The sequence below is a fragment of the Festucalex cinctus genome, chromosome 1 (genome assembly GCF_051991245.1).
Source record: "Festucalex cinctus isolate MCC-2025b chromosome 1, RoL_Fcin_1.0, whole genome shotgun sequence".
NCBI classification, from domain to species: Eukaryota; Metazoa; Chordata; class Actinopteri; order Syngnathiformes; family Syngnathidae; genus Festucalex; species Festucalex cinctus.
The window spans coordinates 48480832-48505025 of NC_135411.1; the positions used below are offsets into that span (position 1 = coordinate 48480832).

At 39.7% G+C, this 24194-nt stretch overlaps 1 protein-coding gene and 1 long non-coding RNA gene across 4 annotated transcripts in view; both read left to right on the top strand.

The window, feature by feature from the left end:
- Nucleotides 1-13937, top strand: part of grin2aa (glutamate receptor, ionotropic, N-methyl D-aspartate 2A, a) — a 192107-nt gene extending 178170 nt beyond the window's left edge. For all 3 annotated transcript variants that reach the window (XM_077539385.1, XM_077539376.1, XM_077539395.1), the window contains 4 exons: nucleotides 1503-1592; nucleotides 2818-2915; nucleotides 6075-6313; nucleotides 8049-13937. In XM_077539385.1, the coding sequence (XP_077395511.1) occupies nucleotides 1503-1592; nucleotides 2818-2915; nucleotides 6075-6313; nucleotides 8049-10004 (2383 nt within the window). In that variant the 3' untranslated portion in view covers nucleotides 10005-13937. The remainder of the gene's footprint in view (nucleotides 1-1502; nucleotides 1593-2817; nucleotides 2916-6074; nucleotides 6314-8048) is intronic.
- A 2359-nt stretch (nucleotides 13938-16296) lies between these two features.
- Nucleotides 16297-23948, top strand: LOC144032803 (uncharacterized). Its single transcript, XR_013287809.1, has 3 exons — nucleotides 16297-16574; nucleotides 23255-23356; nucleotides 23472-23948. It is a non-coding gene; the product is annotated as an uncharacterized LOC144032803 (long non-coding RNA).
- Nucleotides 23949-24194: the final 246 nt, after the last annotated feature.

Below are 24194 nucleotides of genomic sequence, written 5' to 3' on the forward strand. Positions count from 1 at the left end.
CAGCTCTCACTGGAGCGGTTCGCAGCCGAGTGTGAAGCGGCTGGGATGAGGATCAGCACCTCCAAATCCGAGACCATGGTCCTCAGTCGGAAAAGGGTGGAGTGTCGTCTGCAGGTCGGGGACGAGATCCTGCCCCAAGTGGAGGAGTTCAAGTATCTTGGGGTCTTGTTCACGAGTGAGGGTAGGATGGAGTGGGAGATCGACAGGCGGATCGGTGCAGCGTCTGCAGTGATGCGGACGCTGTATCGGTCCGTCGTGGTGAAGAAAGAGCTGAGCCAAAAGGCAAAGCTCTCGATTTACCGGTCGGTCTACGTTCCCACCCTCACCTATGGTCACGAGCTGTGGGTCGTGACCGAAAGAACGAGATCCCGGATACAAGCGGCCGAAATGAGTTTCCTCCGCAGGGTGTCCGGGCTCTCCCTTAGAGATAGGGTGAGAAGCTCGGTCATCCGGGAGGGACTCAGAGTCGAGCCGCTGCTCCTCCGCGTTGAGAGGAGCCCGCTGAGGTGGCTCGGGCATCTGGTTCGGATGCCTCCTGGACGCCTCCCTGGGGTGGTGTTCCGGGCATGTCCCACTGGCGGGAGGCCCCGGGGACGACCCAGGACACGCTGGAGAGACTATGTCTCTCGGCTGGCCTGGGAACGCCTTGGGATCCCGCCGGAGGAGCTGGTTGAAGTGGCTGGGGAGAGGGAATTCTGGGTTTCCCTCCTGAAGCTGCTGCCCCCGCGACCCGACCCCGGATAAGCGGAAGAAGATGGATGGATGGATGGATGTTCTTATTTAGTTTTATATATAGTGCCCTTGGGGATTCTAAAAGGCTCTTTTAAATAAAACACTAGTTTAAACCACCAAATGTATTTTTACTTCTATTAGTGTGTATTCCTGCTTATTTAGATTTAAGGTGGGTTTTTTTCTTCTTTCTTTCTTTTTTTTTTTTTTTAATTTATAGCCTATCGTCAAACACAATCACACATCTACTTTAACATTTAAGACTGAAGACTCACAGTCTTTGTGTGGATGTAGCCATTGCTGACTTAAGCTAATTACAAAGCTTAACTATTTGCCTGTGAGCCTTTGTAAAGGGCTGATCTGACAATCCGTAAATGCCAGGCGGTCGCTACACTATTAGCAGGTCTGCGTGTGTGTGTGTCTGTTCGTGATGGCATCAGTTACAGTGAAAATGTCAGGGCTGTGGATGTGTGTGTGAGCGAGAGGTCAAAGGCAGAGACAGAAGAAAGGATGGTGTGAATGTTTGTGTTTATCTAAAGTTTGTTGTCCAGGTGCCTCCAAGGCCATATTATCTGTGAAGTGTGTGTACAGAACTTCCCCTCCTCTCTGTGTCCTCTGCTATGGGTTGGGTAACACTTGGATTGAAGTCCTATGGAGATGATTTACTACAAAACAGAACATTCTGGAGGGTGCCATTCACGCTCTAAAAACCATTTGACTACCCACATGTTGTCTTTATCCCCTCCCTTTTGTCTGATGCTCCTTCCTTGCAGTAAACTGGATGCCTTCATCTATGATGCCGCAGTGTTGAACTACATGGCCGGCAGAGATGAGGGATGTAAGCTGGTGACCATTGGCAGCGGGTAACTGAAACTTTATATGTTTTGTTATGTTGCGGCCAGCTGTATTGACACTAAAACTTGGATTTTTGTTTCACAATAAAATTACATGCTAGGATAATTAAACAGGTTTTTTTTTGTTCCATATTTTATACACTTCACTTTCTTTTTCTTGTAGTTCACATTTCCACATATCAACATCTTTATCATCTTATTAAAGATATTATCTCTTGTTTATGGGGCAAAACAAAAAATAAAATCAACTGCACTTTATTGTACAGCATTACTGGTTTCACAAATGTGGAGGTCATTGCTTATTTGTATGTGCAGTCAGTGTTGTAGTTAGAGCAGTCAATTCTGATTCACAAGATTGATTAACGGCTCTCAAGCTTCACTGATGGATGTAAATTTGCCGGCCTTTATTGACAAAAACATTTATTTTTGCTCATACAACAGAGGAGTTTGTAATTACGTTCACGTTTTGAATATGTTAACTTAGGGGCACTGGATAACTTAATGGCCCGAGAGGTAAACAACAATCAATATTGTTTATTGACAATTCAAGTTATCTCCTAACTACTATAAGCTGTACACTCTCATACTATAGTTGCCATGTATTGCCATAATTATAGTTGAAATTTTGTTTTGGAGCAGGAACGTTTTTTCCCCCTTGGTAGTCCAGAGTTATTACGTGACCTGCCTTTACTTCTTTCTCAACGCAATAGCATGGCGCCACTGGTATCAGAGAACTGCAGGTTAGCTAAGCAGCTGCTTCATTGTCAACATATCTGACATGGAGGGATTTAACGCTTCAATGGACTACAATTATCATTGGCCCTGACAGAAAGAACACAGCGTAGTTAATGTTCACTCGAAAGCAACGATATGGAGTAACCTGACATGGAATACCAATTTCAAGATCTAACAAAGATTAGCATTGCTGCCATTTCCATGACAACCACCTACATTAGTGCTCTATAATATTGGTGGACCAATCCAGACACCTCTGAAGTCTTCTAACAAATGTACATTCATTCACTGTTGTTGATTTGTACAACTGTAGGCGGAGCCCTGGAGCAAAAACGTACAGTATGTAATTTGATTTCCTGTGCATGTTTATGCAATCACAATTCACTTGGTTCAATTTTCTTTAAATACAGAAAACATCTGGTCTAATCAGGTCAAGGAGGACTGTTTAAAAAAATTTGTTTGTGTTTGTGTGCGTACATTTGGACCTTGTTGCATTCAGGTACATCTTTGCCACCACTGGATACGGCATTGCTCTCCAAAAAGGCTCGTACTGGAAACGACAGGTGGATCTGGCTATTTTGGCCATCATTGGAGATGGTAAGAAGCATTCATAAGCGACATTGTCACATGCATTGAATATGACATTAAGGCTTCAGGGATTCATTGTAGGCTACTGTTTCTTGCCAACATTATAATTCTTTGACACACAAACATCTATAACCTTGTCTGCTGACAACACAAAGGCGAAACAGTGAAGTATAAATAGTTGTTTGATGTTATTCTGGTCGCAAACGGCTGCTTTAAAGAGCGTGTGCAATGTTTCTACTATTCTTTTCTGTGGTGCTAAATCTCTGTGTGTGTGTATGTGTAATGCAGCTGAAAGGGATACTTGACTCATTGAGCCATTTTCAGCAGTAAAAAGTTAATATTTTGACCAGAATGAATTTGATGACCTCATTATTTTTCTTACGCAGTATGTGTAAAAATAATAATTTTTCCACTCGCTGTCGACTGAAGATATCACCCGTATGGAGGACCAAAACTGACAAAATTAAAAATAAATAAATGAATAAATAAATAAATTAAAAGTTAAAACAAAACGGATAAAAAAAAGTATTTAAAAAATTAATTACAAAAAAATATAAATGAAATAAAAACAACAAACGTACAAAGACACGCACATCCCCATATATATATATATTAGGGGTGTGAATTGCCTAGTACCTGACGATTCGATTCGTATCACGATTCACAGGTCACGATTCGATTTGATACCGATTAATCCCGATACGAATGGTCACGATTCGATACCGATTAATCCCGATACGAATTTATAAGTCGATTGTTGCGATTTTTTTTCATTCATATTTAGAAAATACTAATCAGTAAGCTTGTAGAGTGTAAGATTTATATGAAAATGTATTATTTATTTATCTGAAATTTCAGTCTTATAGAGGTTGTAATCTGTTTCATGTTTGAACAGCATTAAAATAAAAATATTAAGGCTTAATGTGCCGTTCATATAACATTCTTCCATGCTCAAGGTGTGAATCCTAAAAAAAAAAAAAAAAAAAAAAAAAAATCGATTCTGCCGATTATTGAATCGATTCGAGAATCGCGCGATGTAGTATCGCGATATATCGCCGAATCGATTTTTTTAACACCCCTAATATATATATATATATATATATATATATATATATATATATATATATATATATATATATATATATATATATATATATATATATGGGGGGTGTATGTATATATGTATGTATAAAAAATTAAAACTAAAACAAAAATAAAAAACGAGATTCAAAAAATACATCCATCCATCCATTTTCTTGACCGCTTATTCCTCACAAGGGTCGCGGGGGCTGCTGGCGCCTATCTCAGCTGGCTCTGGGCAGTAGGCGGGGGACACCCCGGACTGGTTGCCAACCAATCGCAGGGCACACAGACGAACAACCATCCACACTCACAAGCACACCTAGGGACAATTTGGAGTGCCCAATTAACCTGCCATGCATGTCTTTGGAATGTGGGAGGAGACCGGAGTACCCGGAGAAGACCCACGCGGGCACGGGGAGAACATGCAAACTCCACCCAGGAAGGCCGGAGCCTAGACTCGATCTTGCGTCCTGAGCAGTGGGAGGCGAACGTGCTATCCAGTCATCCACGGTGCCGCCCTCAAAAAAATACAAATAATTATAAAAATAAATCTCGAAATAAATACAAAAATGTATAAATAGAATTAAATATCAATCAAAAAATTAAAATGCTCTGCTCTCACATTAACTTATTTCATGCTGCAGACGCTATGTCAGGTCGAAATGTTATTCAAATGAGGGGGCCGTCCTAAGCCCATCGTGGTTTGGGCTCTGCTGTTGCATACTGACTTTCAATGGTTGAGTGAGCAGGGTCGGCGAACAAAGAAGTCACGCCGGCTTGCATGGAGAGCTCCAGCAATGGACCACTACCTTGTCCACTGTCACCACGACTTGTTGTCGTCGAGCAACTCAAGTTGCAAGTCATCAGAAATAACACACCGGTGATGGCGGCGAGACTACCTTGTTTGCCAACCCAGTCACTCAGGGCAGAGCCCAATCCAGGACACATTTAGGACCGCCCCCTCATCTGAATAACATTTCAACCTGACGGAGCGTCTGCAGCATGAAATAAATAAATGAGAGAGCAAAGCATTTTTATTTATTGATTGATATTTAATTTTATTTATACATGTATTTTTGTATTTATTTTGACATTTGTATATTTATTTTTATTTTTTGAGTCTAGTTTTTTAATTTTGTATTTATTTTTATTTATTTAGAGATATATTTTTGTTGTTTTTATTTCCATTTATATTTTTTTGACTTATTTTTATATCAGTTTTTTTTTTTAACTTTTTGTCATTTATTTATATATTTATTTGGTCATTTATTTATTTTTAATTTTGGTAATTTTGGTCCTCCATACATCCGTGCTGAGGAAGTCGGTAATGACCAATCATGGCTCACCTGTTTTCTGGGTTTGGTCTGCAAAATGAGCCATGTTTGGTGAATATATTAAGTTAAACAAACTCTTAATTAATTAAACTTAATATGTTATATGTTGTACTGTATGTGTTTATATTTACGTTTGCTCTTAATACTTGAACAATTCATCAAACTTAATGGCTATAAATTACGAGAAACTGCCTCTGCTCCTCTCCACAAAAAAATGCTCTCGGGCAAGCATTAAGTAAATGTCCTAAACCTTTTATCATAATGTAAGCATGAAAGCACTTTCTTTGATTAAATGATATCCTGTTTTTGTTCTTTTTTTGCACCCAGTTGGAGCTTTAGTTGTAATAGCCTGCATTTAATTATAGCCACATTTCTAAAAATCACAAAGGGTTCAAAAGAAATAAAAGAGAGTCTTTTTGTAACTAGCTGGAGAAGTATAAAATCAGAAAAGTGGCAACAAAATACTGTACTTTAAACAGATTACTCTAGCAATTGTTGTGGTATTACCCAGTTGGACTATTCTCCTGCCCAGTATAAAGAATCGGGGAGTAAATTGGGAACATCCACTTGAAAACTGTTACATTCTTAAAGTCTTTGTTTTTTTTAAGGTTCTACTTTTGTCAGACCTTTCAGCTTAAAGTGTTTGCTGAGGACTCCATGCGAGACCGTCAAGGACCCCTGACTTGGACCGCCTCTCATCTAAAGCATTTCAATGAGGGCTGAAGTTGCGTTTTCTTTCTTTGCCTCTCAGGTGAAATGGAGGAATTAGAAGCTCAGTGGTTGACAGGCATTTGCCACAATGAGAAGAACGAGGTGATGTCCAGCCAGCTGGATGTGGACAACATGGCGGGGGTCTTCTACATGCTGGCCACTGCCATGGGGCTCTCCCTCATCACCTTTGTCTCTGAGCATCTCTTCTACTGGAGGCTCAGATACTGCTTCACAGGGGTCTGCTCTGGCAGGCCGGGTCTTCTCTTCACCATTAGTCGGGTAAGATCATTCTGTGGTGCAACAGTTATGGGTTTGCTTCCACACTTGCGCTTGACAAACATCTCCGTATTTTTTAATTTTACCTGACACCCTCATTCAATCACATTCATACACTTATCCAATCACTTTCTGATACCTTAACAACCTTGCAGGCAGTCATACTTTATATAACCAACTCTAAATCACAAAACACAACTTGAGAGGGTTACTACTCACGACATGACGATAATTAAAAGAAAAACATCCCAAGAGGAGGGAACGCTTTTCAATAATGTATTGTAGCAGCCAACACTGGGGGAAAAAAAATCTGAATTGAATTGTGAATGACCCCCAAATTCCAATTCAATTGTTGAATTTGAGTTTGAATTGAAGTGGCAAACAAAACACAGAACTGCAATTAAAATTTGAATTGCAGGAAGTAGAACTGAAATTCCATAAAATTCAAAGAAATTCATGAGGCAAAATAAGCCTATTCACAACATGACATTTATACAATATTATTGTACGGAATTTACACAATTCTTAATTGTAATAAATGGTAAAGTGTCATTTTTGTTTTATTTTTTTATTTTTTTTAATCAGCATTTAAAGCCTACTCATACATTAATCCGTCTTCCATACCGCTTACTCCTGACAAGGATCAGGGGTGCTGGAGCCTTTCCCAGATCATTAAAATTGAAAAACTTTGAAATTATTTGATATGATGGTAGAACAGAATGATGCTGCTTCCATGACAAAACAATTGAGGAACTGTTCACCATTAGATGCAACAACTACTTAATAAAAATGATTACTACAAACAGGGATATGCTAAGACCAAAATTTGATCTGGGAAAATTTTCCTCAACGGGGGATGGAGAATAGTAATCACTGAGTGTTGTTTTGTTTGTGTGCAATTTAGTTTCAAACAAACAACAAACAATTAGTGCAGGGGAAGGGATTTTGTAAAGGAAGAAAGAGGTGGAGAAATCTGTGAAATTCTTCTGGGGGGGGGGACTATTTTCAAAAAAGATTTGGGCCAAGGAGAATCCTAAAAATAATTTTGATAAGCCTCCAAAACCAATTGAGCTGCTATATATACAGTACATTGTGTAATCAGAATAGGATTTTTTTTTGGTAAAAATGTTCTTCGTTGTAAACAGACTTTCTCACCCACAATCAAGTGTTTATTAATGGGATACAACATGTCTTATTCTAGCGCAACTTTTCCCCTGTCACCTGCCAATACAAAATGTCTTACTTGCTCAAGTTCAGATGCATTAAGTTAGTTGTATACACATTTGCGAGGAAATAAACATTGGCTGGCTTTCTGTCATAAATGATGTTTTTGTGCTCCAGTGAAAGCGGTGACTCGAATCATATTTAAGCCTTCACCCCAATGAGACAGCATTCTTTTTTTTTCAGTATTTAGAATTGATTTTCTCTAAATGCTGAAAAAAAATCTTTGATGGAAGATGAAGGTTCTTTGTGAAGTTCAAAAGACTGTGACTTGATGAGTCATGCCAGTTGAATAAAGTGTACACAGCATGGTTGGCTTAAGATAAGTAATGATGTTTTTTCCCATCTCTCCTCATTTGTCCGAATCATTTCTATGTCCAATTCATGCCTGTTTCATTTCATGTTATATCAACATCTCGTCGCCTCTTTGTTTTCTTTTGTTGTGTTTTTATGACTCACTCTTTACTATATGCCTTGTCCATCCATGCAACATATTCATCAATCTATTGCCATGCAGGGCATCTGGAGTTGCATCCACGGAGTTCACATCGACATGAAGAAAAAGACTGATCTGGACTTTAGTCCGCAAGACAAGATGCTTAAGCTCATTAAGTCAGCCAAGCACATGACCAACATGTCAAACCTGGCCGGCTCCCACATGAACTCACCCAAACGTGAGTTCATGCACTCAGCTGGCCCCATGATCATGGATATGATGGCAGAAAAGGGCAACTTCATTTATGCTGACAACCGAAGCTATGCCCCCAAAGATATGATGTATGGAGACACAGGTGACTTGCAGTCGTATCTTGCTACCCGCCACAAAGACCACCTGAACAACTACATCTTCCAGGGAGGCCAGCATCCTCTCACTTTAAATGATGCCAATCCCAACTCAGTAGAAGTGGCAGTTAGCGCTGACACGGTCCAGACCAATGCCAAACCGCCTCGGACCCTGTGGAAGAAGTCAGTTGACACGCTCCGCTCGGCGCCACCGGGATCCTCGCCCATGCCTGACATGCTAATGCCAGACCCTCGAATGTCAATGAAGACACAGCGCTACCTCCCCGAGGATACGGCCCACTCTGACATCTCTGACTGCTCCAGCAGGGCGGCTTCCTACAAGGACCCAGAAAACAACAAGCACCTAAAATCAAAGGACAACCTCAAAAAACGACCCGTGACTTCCAAATACCCAAGAGACTGTAGTGAGGTGGAGCTGTCTTATTTAAAAACTAAGCAGGCCAGTGGTGGAACCAACCAACTTGGGAGAGTAGGCGGAGAGAAAATCTACACGATTGACTCTGACCGAGAGATGAGCTTGCACTCAGACCCCATACACTACCGAGAGAGTCGTGGCCTTGCTGCCGATGATTTGGAGTACCCTGAAATATACTCTGACCACAGTGATAATTATCGAAAATGTGAGCAGCCCATCATCCACCTGAACTCGTCACCGCTGCATCACACAGATTCCGATCTCCTGCCGGAGCCCACTTACGCGAAACACTACAGCATGAAAGAGAAAAACCTTTCCCCACACGAATCAATCGATCGCTACAAACAGACACACTGCCGTTCGTGTTTGTCAAAGGTTACTGCTGGCTACCCTCCTGGGGGGACTTACACCCCTACAGGATCTGCCTCAGCTTCTTCCACCCGTTCACCATATAATCGATGTGAAGCATGTCTCCACACAGCGAACCTGTATGACATTAGTGAGGACCAGCTTCTCGCAGACCCCTTAGTTAGCCCCACCATGCACCACCAACAGCAGCAGCAACCTGATGAAATGTTTGGTCTGTATTGGCCACAAACAGATGGGCCGCACGTCCAAAAGAGAAACCGCTTGAGGCTTAATCGTCAGCACTCCTTTGACAACATATTGCTAGAAAAGCCCAAGGATTCCGACCTGAGCCGACCAGCTCGCAGTGTCAGCCTCAAGGAGAAAGATCGCTTTCTGGACTCCACTTCTGACTCGCACTACGCGAACCTCTTCAGCATGCGTCCCTACTCCGGCAGACTGTTTGGCACCGGATCCAAATCAATGATGTTTAATCACAACCTTGAGGAGAGCAAAAGGAGCAAGTCCCTGTACCCGGCCCATGGCTCGGAAAACCCTTTCCTCAGCCACTCACTGAGGGACGACACCAGCAGCAGACTGATCCACGGGCGTAGCTCCTCCGATATTTACAAACAGCTGGCAGTGGCTTCGCCGGCAGCGATCCTTGGAGCAGCCCCCATCAAAACACGCAACGATGCGAACAATCTCCGCTCTTCCGTTAAATCCACCACCTCATACTGCTCACGGGATGGGCGGATAGCTAACGACATGTACAAGAAGGAGCATGTAATGCCTTACTCTGCCAATAAGACTTGTGCGTACCCAGCCTCACGTGGCGTCCTTAACTCAGCTCAATTCAGCAATAGACGGGTGTATAAAAAAATCCCTAGTCTGGAGTCAGATGTTTAGTCGGAAATCATATACTGTATCTTCTCCTCCCTGAGTTTGTATTATAATTTGTTATACACTAAGGGATGTCATAGCCACACATTTCTTCTCTCGACATTGTATTCTGAAGGAACCTTCACCCATTTGGGTGTAAATGTACAGCTTCTGTCTTTGCAGGTGATATCATAATTTCTGTCCATTCCCTACCATATACTAATAATCACTTGGCTGCTTCAGAGAGTACTTTGCCATTCATTATGTGTCGTGCCATACCGAGGAGGAATAATGTCAGTTCTGGTGGTAAGCATGTTTTTAAGAGAAGACATGCTTTTGGATAAGAGAAGTTGTTGTGATTGAACAAATGGAGAAACTTCATAGAGGATGCCAGTAATTTTAGAAAGATAAAACTTGGGTTAGGGTTTGTCTTTAAAACTATCCTCCTGATCCATATTTCTCCAACTTGCTGGTTTAGGATTCTTTACAGGGAGACTATATTGGGCACATTAAATGCATCAACCAGAAATAGGACAATCTCAGGAGGGCAGAATGCCACAATAAGACAGTCCAACAGTCTGCTGCCTATTATTACACTGACAAATGTGGCAATTGTGATCCCTGGCAGAGCACAACAAGATTGCGATAAAATGGACATGAATGGGCGAAATGGCACCGACAGGAGAATCTACCATTTCCAAGTGGTTGTCTCGACCAAGCTTGGGAACGGTGACCGGAGTAGTGTAGGCACTACCAATGAATAATGGTTACAGACTGATATAAAGTGACTGAAGTGGAAAAAAATGGTAGACAAGCAAGAAAGACTGACTGAAGTAAAGTACTTTTAAAAAAAATTCTAATAGCCCATTAAGGCCTGGAGCGCGTCACCTCGCTTCTCCCTTTAAAGCCGGGAGAGCAGATATGTCATTTGTCATATGTTTTGCTTTGACCAATTCTTGGTTTCTTAACCACTTCAATGCTTCAGAAAATGCACGAGAGGGTGACGTGAGCCTCATAGCATGTCCTGGAATTGTATTCGAGCATTTATGGTTGACGCAAATTCGCGGTTGTTTTAATACACACATACACATACACACACACACATATATATATATATATATTATATATATATATTTATATATTTGGGAATTATGTTTCTATCTACTTCAGGAGCTGAGATAATCATTTATTTTTAATATTGTTGAATTTCCCGGAAAACTTCAGGTTTTCGGGTGTGACTCAAAAGTCACCCATAAGTTTGAGAGGCATGTTTTGCCAAGCGCTTTAGGCCTTAATGGGTTAAACCAATATTTTGACATTCTGGCACTGGAATACACCTTGTAGGCTTTGTGCGTTTGATAAATCATTAGCACAGTTACCATTATTTTTTAATCTATTTCCTACAATCATTTTAAAAAGGAATGCTTTCCAAAGAACACCAATACAAGCAGTAGATTCATTGAGCATGGGTCATTTTATTTTTTTTAATTTTATTTTTTTCTGCCATTATAGATGAGGGAGAGAAAAAAAAACGCTCAAAAGTATTTTGTTGTCTGTTTTTAAGAGAGGGGGCCCTTTCCCGCCAGATGTGGTGAATGGACATTTGTACAATCGAAACTTTGACCTTAGTAATTTAGTGTCATGCTTAGAGGCGGCTGCTGCTGCTGCTGCAATAGAGCAAGAATGGTAACGGAGAACACAGCAAATTGGTGGATCACAAGGAACAAAATCAGCAAATCTACTGGAATTGTGGGCTGCATGAATATGTTTTATTGTTCTATGACCACCTTGCAGATCATATACAGGGTACTAGATATTTTTGAAAAGCAGGTGACTTCTCCCCATCCCTTGCTTGATCACATCACGGGTGTAGAATTATTTCCTTTACTTTTGTGTCTTTTTCTTTTTATGTGTTATTTTTTAATTTATTTTTTTTCTGAACACTCAAGTGTGCAGTAGTTACTTGGCCAACAATTAATTTTCATCTACAATCAAGTAGGGTTCCTTTTTTTCCCCTTATTTTTATTTTCCTACATTAAGATGTATGAATGATGTGAGCCAGGCAAGATTGTATGGTGCAAGTCGTGTGTGTGTGTGTGTGTGTGTGTGTACATGGCAGCCCTTGGGTAAGCTTGAGGACAAAAACAATCATTGTGCTTTTTATTTTCCGTTCTCTCATTTTTGACTCATGCACACCATGTACAAATGACTGCACACTTTTTTCATAGCTTTTTTACAGTTCAACATGCAGTTGAAAAAGAGAAAATTTATATAAAAAAAACAACACGTTATCTTAACGTCTATCTTAACGTTAACCAGTTAAGACTTATTGATTTGCTCGATTAGATTCATAGACAAATTGTATCAAATCAAATACCTCAGGATGATGATCAGCATTTTGAGGGAGCGTCAACCATAGCAACACAATAAGACAGTGATTATTTTGTAGAAAACGAACCAAAAATGTTTTTGTTTTTTTTTTTTTGTTTTAAATGCACATAGTGGCCAATCTGTTTCTCCTTTTGTCATTGTCAAGGTCTTCCAGCTGTGGAGGGAAAGGGCAATTGTGCTCATGGGGTGGGCGTGACTGTGCCATTTTACCCTGCACCAACATGTGCACTAGAATAGAATGAAGGATGTTACTTAAATGTCCAAAAATTCAGCCACCCTTTTATGAAAACACTTTTTTTTTTTTTTTTTGATTTTTATTTATTTATTTATTTATTTATTTATTTATTTTCATGACAGCATTTGACTGCATTTCAGTTGAAGCTCAATGACAACATCATATCACCTTTCTTACTCTTGGAATACGTCCCTCCATTTCTTCAGCTTAACCCACTGACTGATTAGCAATATGTTGTCCTTTTTTTTTTTTTTTTGCATTTTATCTGCATATTTATTATTAACATATATATATCTCCACACACGCTGCTTGTGTGAGCTGATGAGTGAACAATGTTCACATGTAAAAAAATATATATATATCAAACAGCACCCTTGCATTTTATTATGGACTCATGGCAATTTGTTTGATTCTTTCTACTTTTGCAGAACTGTCATGTAAACTGATGCTGTTTTATGTTGGAACACACAGGCACCCAAACGCACCCTTGTGATGACAACCCTGCTCTTTTTAATGGCAAAAAAATGTATTTTAATTACATTTAACGATAAATAATGAGGTGATGGCATGCAACCCCAGATGTAACAATGTTTTATGTTTTGTTTCATTTTGTCATGATTGTTATGATCACTAATGCTTTGTAACCAGGTGTGAGTATATACATATTTGAGAGAGATTGAGGGGGGAAAAAAAAGATTATCTATGTTTAACAAAATGAAGACGCTGCTGCTGTTTTGGAAGAGGAGGCGTATTCCGACTCACTCATTGGGGTGAAGGGTCATTATCAGGCCCTGTTTTGCCCAATGGGGTTACAGGTCAGAGGTCAGGGCTTAATTTAGCATGGTGAGACATCCTTGCTCTTACTCCATGGCAGGTGAGAATTTGAAAATGCATCACCAGCTCTCCTTCTCTCTACCCACTCCTTCATGTATAGTCAGGACTTCAACTGTGAAGAAGACAAAAAGAAAAAGAAAAAAAAAAAGCAACCCTCGACCTTTGAGTCTGCTCTCCCTCCAAAGATACAAGACCTCTTTCTTTATGGTTTGCTGTAAGAAAAGCTTTTTTAAAATTGTTCATTTGGGTAAACTCAAAGACTTTTAAGGAACTATTTTGAATATACTTAGAAAATGACACCTGTAAACATCACTTGTAAATTCATACTGGAATACATCATCATGGAGAATTATAAATGATAAAGAGTAAAAACAATATTTTTTGTGTGAACTTCACAGGAGATTTTCTGTGTACTGTTTCTCTTTATCTCTCTTTCTCTCTCTCTTGCTATCTCTCTCTTTATGTAGAGCGACTAGAATAAAACTTCACCATTCACAAGATTCGCTGTCCTGTCACAATTCCAAATATACATGCCAACCAGCGGCTAGACTAGTAGCATGACTCATATCGACAATATCCGCATTTGTTATCTGATGCTGAAAAAAATTACAGGGAAAATGGATGGGGTGGGGGACCTGCTGATTTATTTCCATCTTTGTATCACTTTTATTTCTTAGAATATTTATTACTTTTTTCTTTAGTTACCAATAGGATGTTTGATGTTTCAGACCGAATGTAAGTATGATTACTCAACTCTTGAGTACTCACTGATAACGATTCAAAATACCGACACCACTAGCACGCTTGATACACCAAAAAAAAAAAAAAAGTTAGTATTGAGCCACTTATCCTGAAGTTCGCCTGTCGGTCAAAGTGGCACGTAAGTCGGTGGGGGCTATAGAGCGCAATAATTATAAGTTTTTATTATAAGGAGATCACTAGTTTGAAAACAGCCTGTCGCCTGTTGTTTTTACCAAGTTAATCAAATTGCCGACTTTGCCGGAACTCACAGCACACGACCTATATCATTATGTAGTCAATGCCGTATCTCCTCCTTACACCGAGGCTGATTTAAAAGCTTGTTGCTGGCTGGGTCTCTGGGACCAGATGCTACGCTCACATCTGGGGGGACAATATACCTTGTAATGCAAAGGTAAATGTTATTTTGACACATTACGTTGTAGATAGAAACACTGTGATGATATTATTGACTAGCATGGAACAAATGACGATCGTGGTTTAAAGCTAAAGCTAGCTGAGAATCTTTGCTAATTTGTTGGCAACCAGCAAGGCAGCAAAAAATAAATAAGGGACACCTCAATGATAACGAAGGTCGACCTGATTACATTCAACCTTGCATGATTTTTTTTAATGTATTTATTTATTTTTTATTTTTTTGGTGTAGTTGAAACAATTTTGACAATTTAAACCTGAGTTGAATAGGAAGCATATTTTCGAATGATATTAACGCTTGGAAAAGTTATCCAGAAATTTACTTTAATACAAACGACCAAAATAACTTATCAAAATAAATATCTCAAACAAAAAAAACATTCCTGCTTAACTTAAAAATGTATACATTCATATAAAACACAAAGTAATAAGTAGAAAATTCATCCTGTACTTAAGTTAAACCCAATGTCACATTATGTGGAGATTATTTTCCCATTTATATTTTATCATCGTCATTCAATGTTCTGATCAGTCAACCTTTAGAGCACAGTGAGATGAGTTACAGCTTAAACCATGCTTACATTGTGATAAACATGGTCTACCTCTGCAGTAATCACCTCTAATTTTAGGGGGGGGAAACTTCTTCTTTTTTTTTAACTGCATATTTATAGTGTTGGATATCAATTGCCTAAATTATTTAAAAAAAAAATACTGTTATATATTTATAAAGTATCAACTGCATGTACAGAAAACATTATACATACCTATTTCAACTTGTAATCAGTGTAAGTCTGTGTATTTATCTATTAATTATCAATGATTATTTTTATATATTATCTATTTTATAACATACTTGTCAATCAATTTAACTTGTTTATAACACCCAAACTATATTATGTTTTCCATACAACGCTGACATTCATTGTACATTTCCATATTAAGTTTGACCAGAGGGTTAAAGAATCATTCTTGACATACCATATTTATCGCTGGTGGACAATTTTTCCCGGGCTCCCAAGTTTTGTTGTGCCATGTTGTATTCCATATGTATCCACCATTGGAAGCATGTTGCTTGAGATCAATCAGTCCACCATTGGCTATGGTAAAAGTACCCCAGCAGCCAGTATAGTGCCTTTGAGTGATGTTTTCTCACACTTTTTCAACCATGTGTTTTCTGCTTCCCAGTCCTCTCTCTGTGTTTTTGCAATCATTTCTGCTGCTACCAATTGCGTTTCCGCTCTTGCGCTTTATACAGACAAGCAAGCAACATGACGTCGACCAATAAGATGAGCAGATTCGTCATACTAAATGAATGTGCTGTCAGCTCATTGGTCACAGAGCAGGAAGTCCTTGGAACTTAAGTTGTCACAAGGCATGCTCCAATCCATCGGCCACTGATTATAATCGGCCGATATTCGTGAAAAAGTACGTGATCGGAATATTTGATCAAAGCCTTTTATTCCCGATCAAAAATCCGATTACTCGTAGCTCATGCTTCACAGCCTGCCTGAGAGAACAACTTGAGGGCACACTGTAGCGGCAACGTCCTCATACAAACCCCCGCCCCTCCCCCTTGCTTGTGTCTATGTGTGAACATAGGTATATAATAGATGTGTCTATGGAGCGACCTCGTCATTCAGCCCTCAGGCCATGAAGTATTGGGATAGTTTTACGTAAATGTATTAACTAACGCCCGACGAATTCATGCAAAAATTCGAACAGAAGTTTCCAACAAGTTTCGGAACTGAAAAGAATCACCTAGAAAACGTGTTTATCAGTCGGGCGATCACGCACTATGATGATGTTTGCCTTGGACACTTTCGAAGGATTATAAAAAATAAAAAAATTTAAAAAAAAAAAACATCCTAGGCTCAAGTTCTTTACAAAACACCAGGCAAAACACATTTCTGAGAGTGAACATGGACCAAAGAGGGCAAAAAACGAAGAGGACAGCAGTTAAAAAGGTAAATGACCATCATTTTTATTCTTTACTCTCTTCTTTGTTTTTTACATTATGCACAAATCTCATTTATTGTGCAATAACCTAATTGTAACGTGTTTGTTCCATGTTTTGATGCATTTTTATGCTTTATAAATCATGTCTGAATTTTGGGAGGCTTGGAACGGATTAAGGCATTTACATGGAAAATGCGTCTCTACTTACAAAACTTTCTACTTAAGAACTTTCTTCCAGAACCAATTAATTTCGTAAGTAGAGGTACCACTGTATGGAGCTCGGATGTCAGTCCTGTTGAGACTGCTGATTATTTCAATCTGTTAAAGCTTCAAGCTGGTCATTTTAAGTTTTTCTGTTATTTATTTTGTATTTTTTACATGCATGGCAGGTTAATTGGCCGCTCCGAATTGTCCCGAGGTGTGCTTGTGAGTGTTGGCAACCAGTCCAGGGTGTACCCTGCCTACTACCCAATGCCAGCTGAGATAGGCTCCAGCACCCCCCGCGACCCTCATGAGGAATAAGCGGTCAAGAAAATGGATGGATGGATGAATATATGGTGGTTGTTTGTTTTTTCATTTAATATAGCCAATGGCACTCACCATAAATACATTGGGGAAACAAAAATATCGGCCGAACTTACTCATTGATGATCAGTATCGGCAGCATAAAACCCTGATCGGAGCATCCCTAGTTGTCACATAAAGGGCACTTTTGTTCATTAATTCCATTGACATTTTACAGATTATTTCTGACTCGCGGTATTACTGGACAAAGTGCGCCCCTTGACAACTCAATATGGAACGCGTAGTTATTGTTCTAAATACGGGACGATTCCATATTTCAAGGGACGGTTGGCAACCCTAGCAGCGATATGCAGTAATTTCATTATTATGACTCCTAAAGGTTGAGATCCAGAGTTAAGTACGAAGATCAAATCCCCCGTTATTAAATAGTCAAATCCAATTAATAGTTTTGAAGAAGGTACACTTAAAAACTAAGCTGTGTGTGTGTGCAGTTGGAGTGGACTCTATCTGGCTCGTTAATATGATTTAAAACATGTAATTCAACACCTCTGTTACAATCTTTATCATAGTGTATGTTTGCTAGTAAAATATATTAACGTTGATTTACTAACCTCGTAAAAAATGATCACTGCAAATCTGCAAATACTTTTGATGGTTGCCTCTCAGGTCCAGCTGCTACCATCGACGTCTTGTATCTGTATGTACCTGTATCAGTAGGTATGCGCTAAAAAAGCTACGTTTGGTTTACACCCTTGTTGATTAGTACAACATAAAAGTGAGTATCGGCATCGTATCGATACCATTGAGCTAGTATAATTTTTTTACATTTACTGTAATTATTCATTTTGGTTTCCCATGGGTCCCTTTGTAGGGCATGCGCCATCCCACCAATGACAGCAGTAGGCGGCACTGGCGGGGGGTGGGGGTGGGGGGTTAATTACAGTGAATGACATTTTATACCAAGAGTCATATTATGCTTTGTTTGAACTTTTCCAACTACTAGTTGAGCTAGGTATTACGCCCAATTCACACTGACTGCGGAAAGGACGTGGTGCGTTTTCCGTACGTCTTCTGCACAGCTTCCGCAGGGACTGCAATTCACACCGTATGTGTTGTTTGTGCGGCAATCTGGACCCGCCAGACCACAAGATCACGTGGGCATCACGCTGGAGTTGAGTTCACGCGATAACAATCGTGTATATAGAGTCCTATTTTGTAAACAATAGCCCCACTTGCCTGTTGTCATATCGATATGCTTTTTGGACATTATTTCTGGAACTTCTACCTTGGCTCTTCTACCATGGGTAGCCTAAGTACGTCTTGTGTTTAAATAGTGTTATTTTGTCGTGTTTAATTTATTCTGAGCTGATTTTTTTGGTCTTAAATGTCCGACTCATGTCATGCTATGTAGCTAGCTAGATCACCAAACAAAACAAAAAACCGAGTTCGCAAACTGTTTTATTTTGTAATATACCAGATATACCTTGATGCGGGACGCCCAACTTCCTGTCCTTTTGCTAAATTGTTAGTCCCGTACGGGACCTCAAAAGTTCCGTAAAATAAGTCTCAATTCGTACACGAAATGCAGCAACCGGCATTTTTGCCATTTTTGGACCACGGCTGCTCCCGTAGCTTGACAAGTGACAAGGAAGTTGCTCGTAGCCAATAAAATGAGTCGCTTATGTGGAGATCTTGCAAGGTAAGAGAGGCAACACTCTAAACGCCGATCTTAATACGTCGGCTGCGAACGTATCAGCGGGAGCAATATAAGATGTATTCTCGTACTATTTATGAACAAATACTGCGAGAATTTAGCTTGCTAGCAAGTTTCGCAATCAGCGCTTAACACAGCAAACCGCACTCTACAGCTGTACATGTCCTAGATTAGCTAAAACGGCAATGTCACGAAGCACGGCACCTGTCAGCCAATTAAAGGCATCAGACATCGTCGCGTGCATGTGTTGTAGTGGCTTATACTGCGTAAAAGTGGCTATAAAATAATAATAATAATAATAAAGTGTAGTGTTGTCCGATCATTTAGGAAGAGAGAATGGATAAAGCTGTAAGAAAGAAAAAAAAAAGAAAAGTCTCCATGGAAAAAGTACTTCTTTTTTTTTTTTTGTCAACTGTTTTTTATTTATTTATTTATTTATTTTTATTTTATTTTTTTTAGGTAAAGAGGCAAATTGTGGTTTTGTATGAGGTTACATAATGATGGCCTGCTGTAAGGATTAAAGGGAATGTACAAACGTTGTGCATTTCAAATCAAATCAAAATATACACTGATTTCACACATCATGCTCACACCACCATGGCACCGTGCCGTGCACCTGTCCCATATTTCGCCGCACCATAGCTGGTGTGAATTGACACATAGACTTGAATGCGTTCTATCCTTGCTATCTTCCGCAGCCAGTGTGAATTGGCCGTTAGTGTAGCACAACATGTAAGTATCGTATTATGTGTGTAGACTAGAGGAACTTGGGGAGCTGACATTTATTTGAGGCCAGAAGAGTGACAGGGGCTAAGAATGTAACAATTATTACTGCATTGTAACTTTAAACAAGTGTCAATGTATGTTTCTGTTGAAGGTATTACATTATGGCAGGGGTCACCAAAAGGCGGACGGCGGTTCAGATCCGGACCCTGAGACACTTTCTTCCGGACCTCCAACAATATGTACTGGGGGGGGAAACATATTCAGTTTTACCGATTACTGAATAGGTGTGCTTGACTATGCTTGAGCCGGGGCCATTTCTCTGACAGAGGGTCCAGTAAGCTTGCAAATGTTTTGTTTTGTTTTTCGGGGTACACGCATTCTTACAACAAACGTAATTAAGTATGGCGTTGTCAAAAGTCAGAAAAGTAGACACTGAAAGTGAATGGACTGAGACGTATGCTTTAATTTTACCGGCATCGAGCGCTTTGAGCCCCGTGTATCTGCCTACGAGTGCTCGCTATGCGTGGAGTGGATTTGGGGCGCAACACAAAAATCCATAGGAATGTTCCGCTATTTGAAGAGAAAGAGGAGCAATTTACGGTCTGTCAAATTCCCTTGTCAGCCAAAACAACAAAAAGCAGAGCTGCTCTTGGAGGATGTGCACCCCGACTGCCCCAGATGGACAGCGCCATCCAAAGTGTATTGCGTTAGTTGTGGATAAATCAATCAACTGATGCATGTGACAAACCTCAGCTCTGGGTGTATGTCCGATTCTATCACGAGGAGACTCAAACATTTATAGAGGACATTTTGGGTATCACAGCTCTGAAAACGCATACGAGAGGAAACTACCAGGAAAAAAAAATATTGTTCAATCATGTTTATTTTGATATTCCCCAATCTTTGTGAAGTAACTGGAATACTGCAAAAGAAATGTTGAAAAACAAAAAAAAGTTTTTATTTTGAAGCTATGATGTGTCTACTACAGAGGACATTTTTTAAAACTGAAGGCGTTTTTCCACCGCCGGAACTTTTGGAGAACTTTTCAGTTTACCTTGGTAAAATTCAGTTTGCACGTTTTTCCACCAACAACAATTACCAGGGTAATTCAATTCCCCAGGGGACATCCAAGTACTATCTGAGCAACAGGGTCTTGCTGAGCCAGGCAGGAACTTTGAGGGGGCGGGCTGCAATGGCCACAGTTGATTGGTCAAATTTGGGGCCGTTGTTTTTACATCGGCTGGGCTCCATCAAACTCATTTGAATTAATTGTCGAGAACTCTTAAGACAGCTGAGAAGCTGTTGAAACACACTTCTAAATTCCCTGCTGAACTTTTACAACCAAGAACTCCCTTTACCCAGAACTCGAAGTTCCTGGGCTTGTTGGTGGAAAAACACCTTTAAAATCTAGGCTCAAATAGAGTTAAAATAATTCAAACAATACTTTAATGTGTTCTTAAGAGTCTTATAGAACACATGCTAACAACATTTAAAGCCTAATTTTGTTCAATAAAAAGTGTTATTCACTTATCGGTACTTTTCCTCTTCTCTAAAAAGTGCAATATTCAGGTTTAAAAAGGTCCACTACAGAGAACAAATTTGAATTGCTGGTAGTCAGGATGTTAAATTTGGCCACAGGAAATGCTGAAAGAGAAAGGAAATAATGTGAAAATTGTTGCATCCACAACTAGTGATGGGGATCCTTCCTTGAAAGATTTAACAATTGAATATTTGCACAACAAATAAATAAATGAAAGAAATATTTGAACAATAGACTAAAAAAAAAGTTGAATTATTTAAGAAATTGAAGTTTTTGTCAGTTAAGTGACATGTTTACAATTGAATAAAAACGTAGAAAAGGAAAATATTGTGGTTGGGTGTTTTTCATGTCTGGATCCCCGTCAATTGGGCTGATCGGGTTAGTAACCTCTTGCCAATTTAGTTGGGTACCCCTGCATTATGACATGTAGTTTAATTTGCAAAAAACAAACAAACAAAAATAAACATGTTATTTAATAGGCCAAATGATTTAAAATCCCATAATATTTTATAAACCTAAAAGTACTTGGTATCGGTATCGGCCATACTGGCACCAGCATTTACTTGATATCGATCTATACCACAATCTCAAGTATCTCACATCTCTACTGGGTAGCGACTCGATATGGATCTTCAGTATCGGTACTACTCGCCCATCCCAATCAAAATATTGGGATCGAAACTAAGGGGAAAAAAATGTGCTTGGAACCATCTATAATTGAAATATGAAATAGAAAATGCCCTGGACTACGATAAAGACACTTTCAAAATACTTTGCTGCTGACTACCTCCAAATATGTGTACACCTGTGCATTGCTAAAAAGTAAATAAATAAACCAAATAAATATTTTGGTGCTGCCTCTCCACAGAACATGTTCCCAAATCATGCTGGTGCTGGTGCTGCATGTTTTGAAAGTATCTTATCCATCAGTTGTGGATGTAGTCATTCAGCAATTACAAGTTCTGCTCAGTGTTTACATTTTTAGTAGCCTTTCTAAAGTTCACCACATGAATTTTGATTGTCCTCAAATGGAATCGTTGATTCCAGGACAGGACTGTATTGGCAACCTGAGGTGGTTAGCCGTGTTTTTAGGGAGCATGGCCAGTGTATTACAATTATATGCGGATCACACTCCCAGCGTCCCTGAGAAATTTCGTGAGAGAAGAGAATGTGATTCAGAAGGAACAATATCTTTTTTGACCTGGTCAAAGAACTTTAGACCAAGCAGTCTGTATCTGCTTTGTAAAATAAGAATTCAACTTCAGCCCAGGCGATATTCTGTGTGGATTGCTCCAGGTGTACAGGTTAACACGGGGTCATCCACGACGTGTGCAATTGGATCTTAGTTTGCAATTCTGAAATGAATCCAGCCTGAACATGGTGGACTTTAGACTCAGTAAATCTCAAGTCAGTCAAGGCTGTACTTCTCCCTTCATCCATTTTCATCACTATTCTGTTCAGGGTCACAGGTGAGCTGGAGTCTCTCCCAGCTGACTTTGAGTGAGAGGTGGGGTACACCCTGGACTGGATTTAATCAAAGGCCATATATAGACGAAAAACATTCACAACGACCCGTGCATGTTTTTGGAATGCTGGAGGAAGGCTGAGTTACTTGGAGAATTCCCATTTGAAACAACATGCGAACTCTACAGAAAGGATGAAGTGGACCTATTACCATCATTGAAGTACAGTGGAGGTCATGGTTCTCAGTTGGAAAAGTGCAACTTTCGGAATTAAACATTCCTCCCATTGAAATGTTGAAGAGTGATTCATGCCAGCTACATCAGTTACAGTTCAAACCAACTCGAGTGAGATTGTAATTCAAGCAGCTCGGTCCTGCTGGAAGACTTGAAAGTAAACTCTGTGATTCAACGAGGTCATATGTGAATGCTGCAGAAAATGACCAACAAATAAATGACATCAGAAAGCATTGAGAAATCATAAATATTACACAATAAAGCACAGAAAATGTGTTCGAAACACTGTCTCTCTGCAAAAATAGCAAAAGAAGAAATAATGGACATATTTAACAGAAAACATTAAGTATATGTCTGGAAAATTAGGAAAATGCAAAATATTACAAATCAGTTCTGTTATTTGTGAATGATAATGATTGACATGTAAATGCAGTCGCTGAGTCAGAAGGCAAACCTTTCAATTTCCTGCTTGCTTTACCTTTCCAGCCTGGCAAATTTTGGGTAATAACCAAAAGCACAAGATCACGGGTCGTAGAGGCTGAAATGAGATTTCTCTTCAGGGTGTCTGGGCTCGCCCTTTGAGATAAGGTGAGGAGTTCAGTCATCCGGCAGGGACTCTGAGTTGAGTTGCTGTTCCACATTGAGAGTAGCCAGCTTATGTGCCTTGAGCATCTACTTATCTCCTTACCTGACTTGCCTCCAGGGGAAGGCGTGAGGAGACCTTGAGGCACAGCTATCACGTGCTGGAGCGATGCTGCTGGCTTGGAAAGACCTTGATGTGCCCTTGTGGGAATTATGCCGCCCTTGTGACCTGAACCCAGATAAGATACTCATCTACAAGTTACAAAGCGTTGGATGACAAATGCAAAGAAAACATTGCACTTGTGGCATCATATCAACCTTTTTGCCCACATGTGCATGTTTGTATTCTTATTTGTTATTTTTTATATGTGTGTCAGTTTAACTGAGCATCATGTTGCCATTTGGGCTTAAGCGACATTTGCCATCTGCCTCATTTGTTCCTTTATTTCCATGGGACTGAGATGCCCATCTCCCTCTCCATAAATCGTTAAATCCATCTGTTCTTCTTCTCCCATGAAGCCTCTTGCTCTTTAACAAACACAATTCCACTGTAATAATCTGTATACCCCTTATTGACTTTCCATTCACTGACTCCCTCCTCAACCCTCACTCCAACTGATTCTCATCTAAAATAGCAAAATAACAAAACGTCAGTGATTTCTACTCTCCGATACCCAAATTGTTTGATGACTATCGCTGACCTACATGTTGTTCTTTCTTTTTGTTTTTGTTTTTATTGCAACAAAAAAATTAAATAAAATAATCAGATCGGTCTACTTGATACACATCCATAAGCACAATTATAAACAATTATCAGACTAATCAAACTTGTTTTTTGGATAGC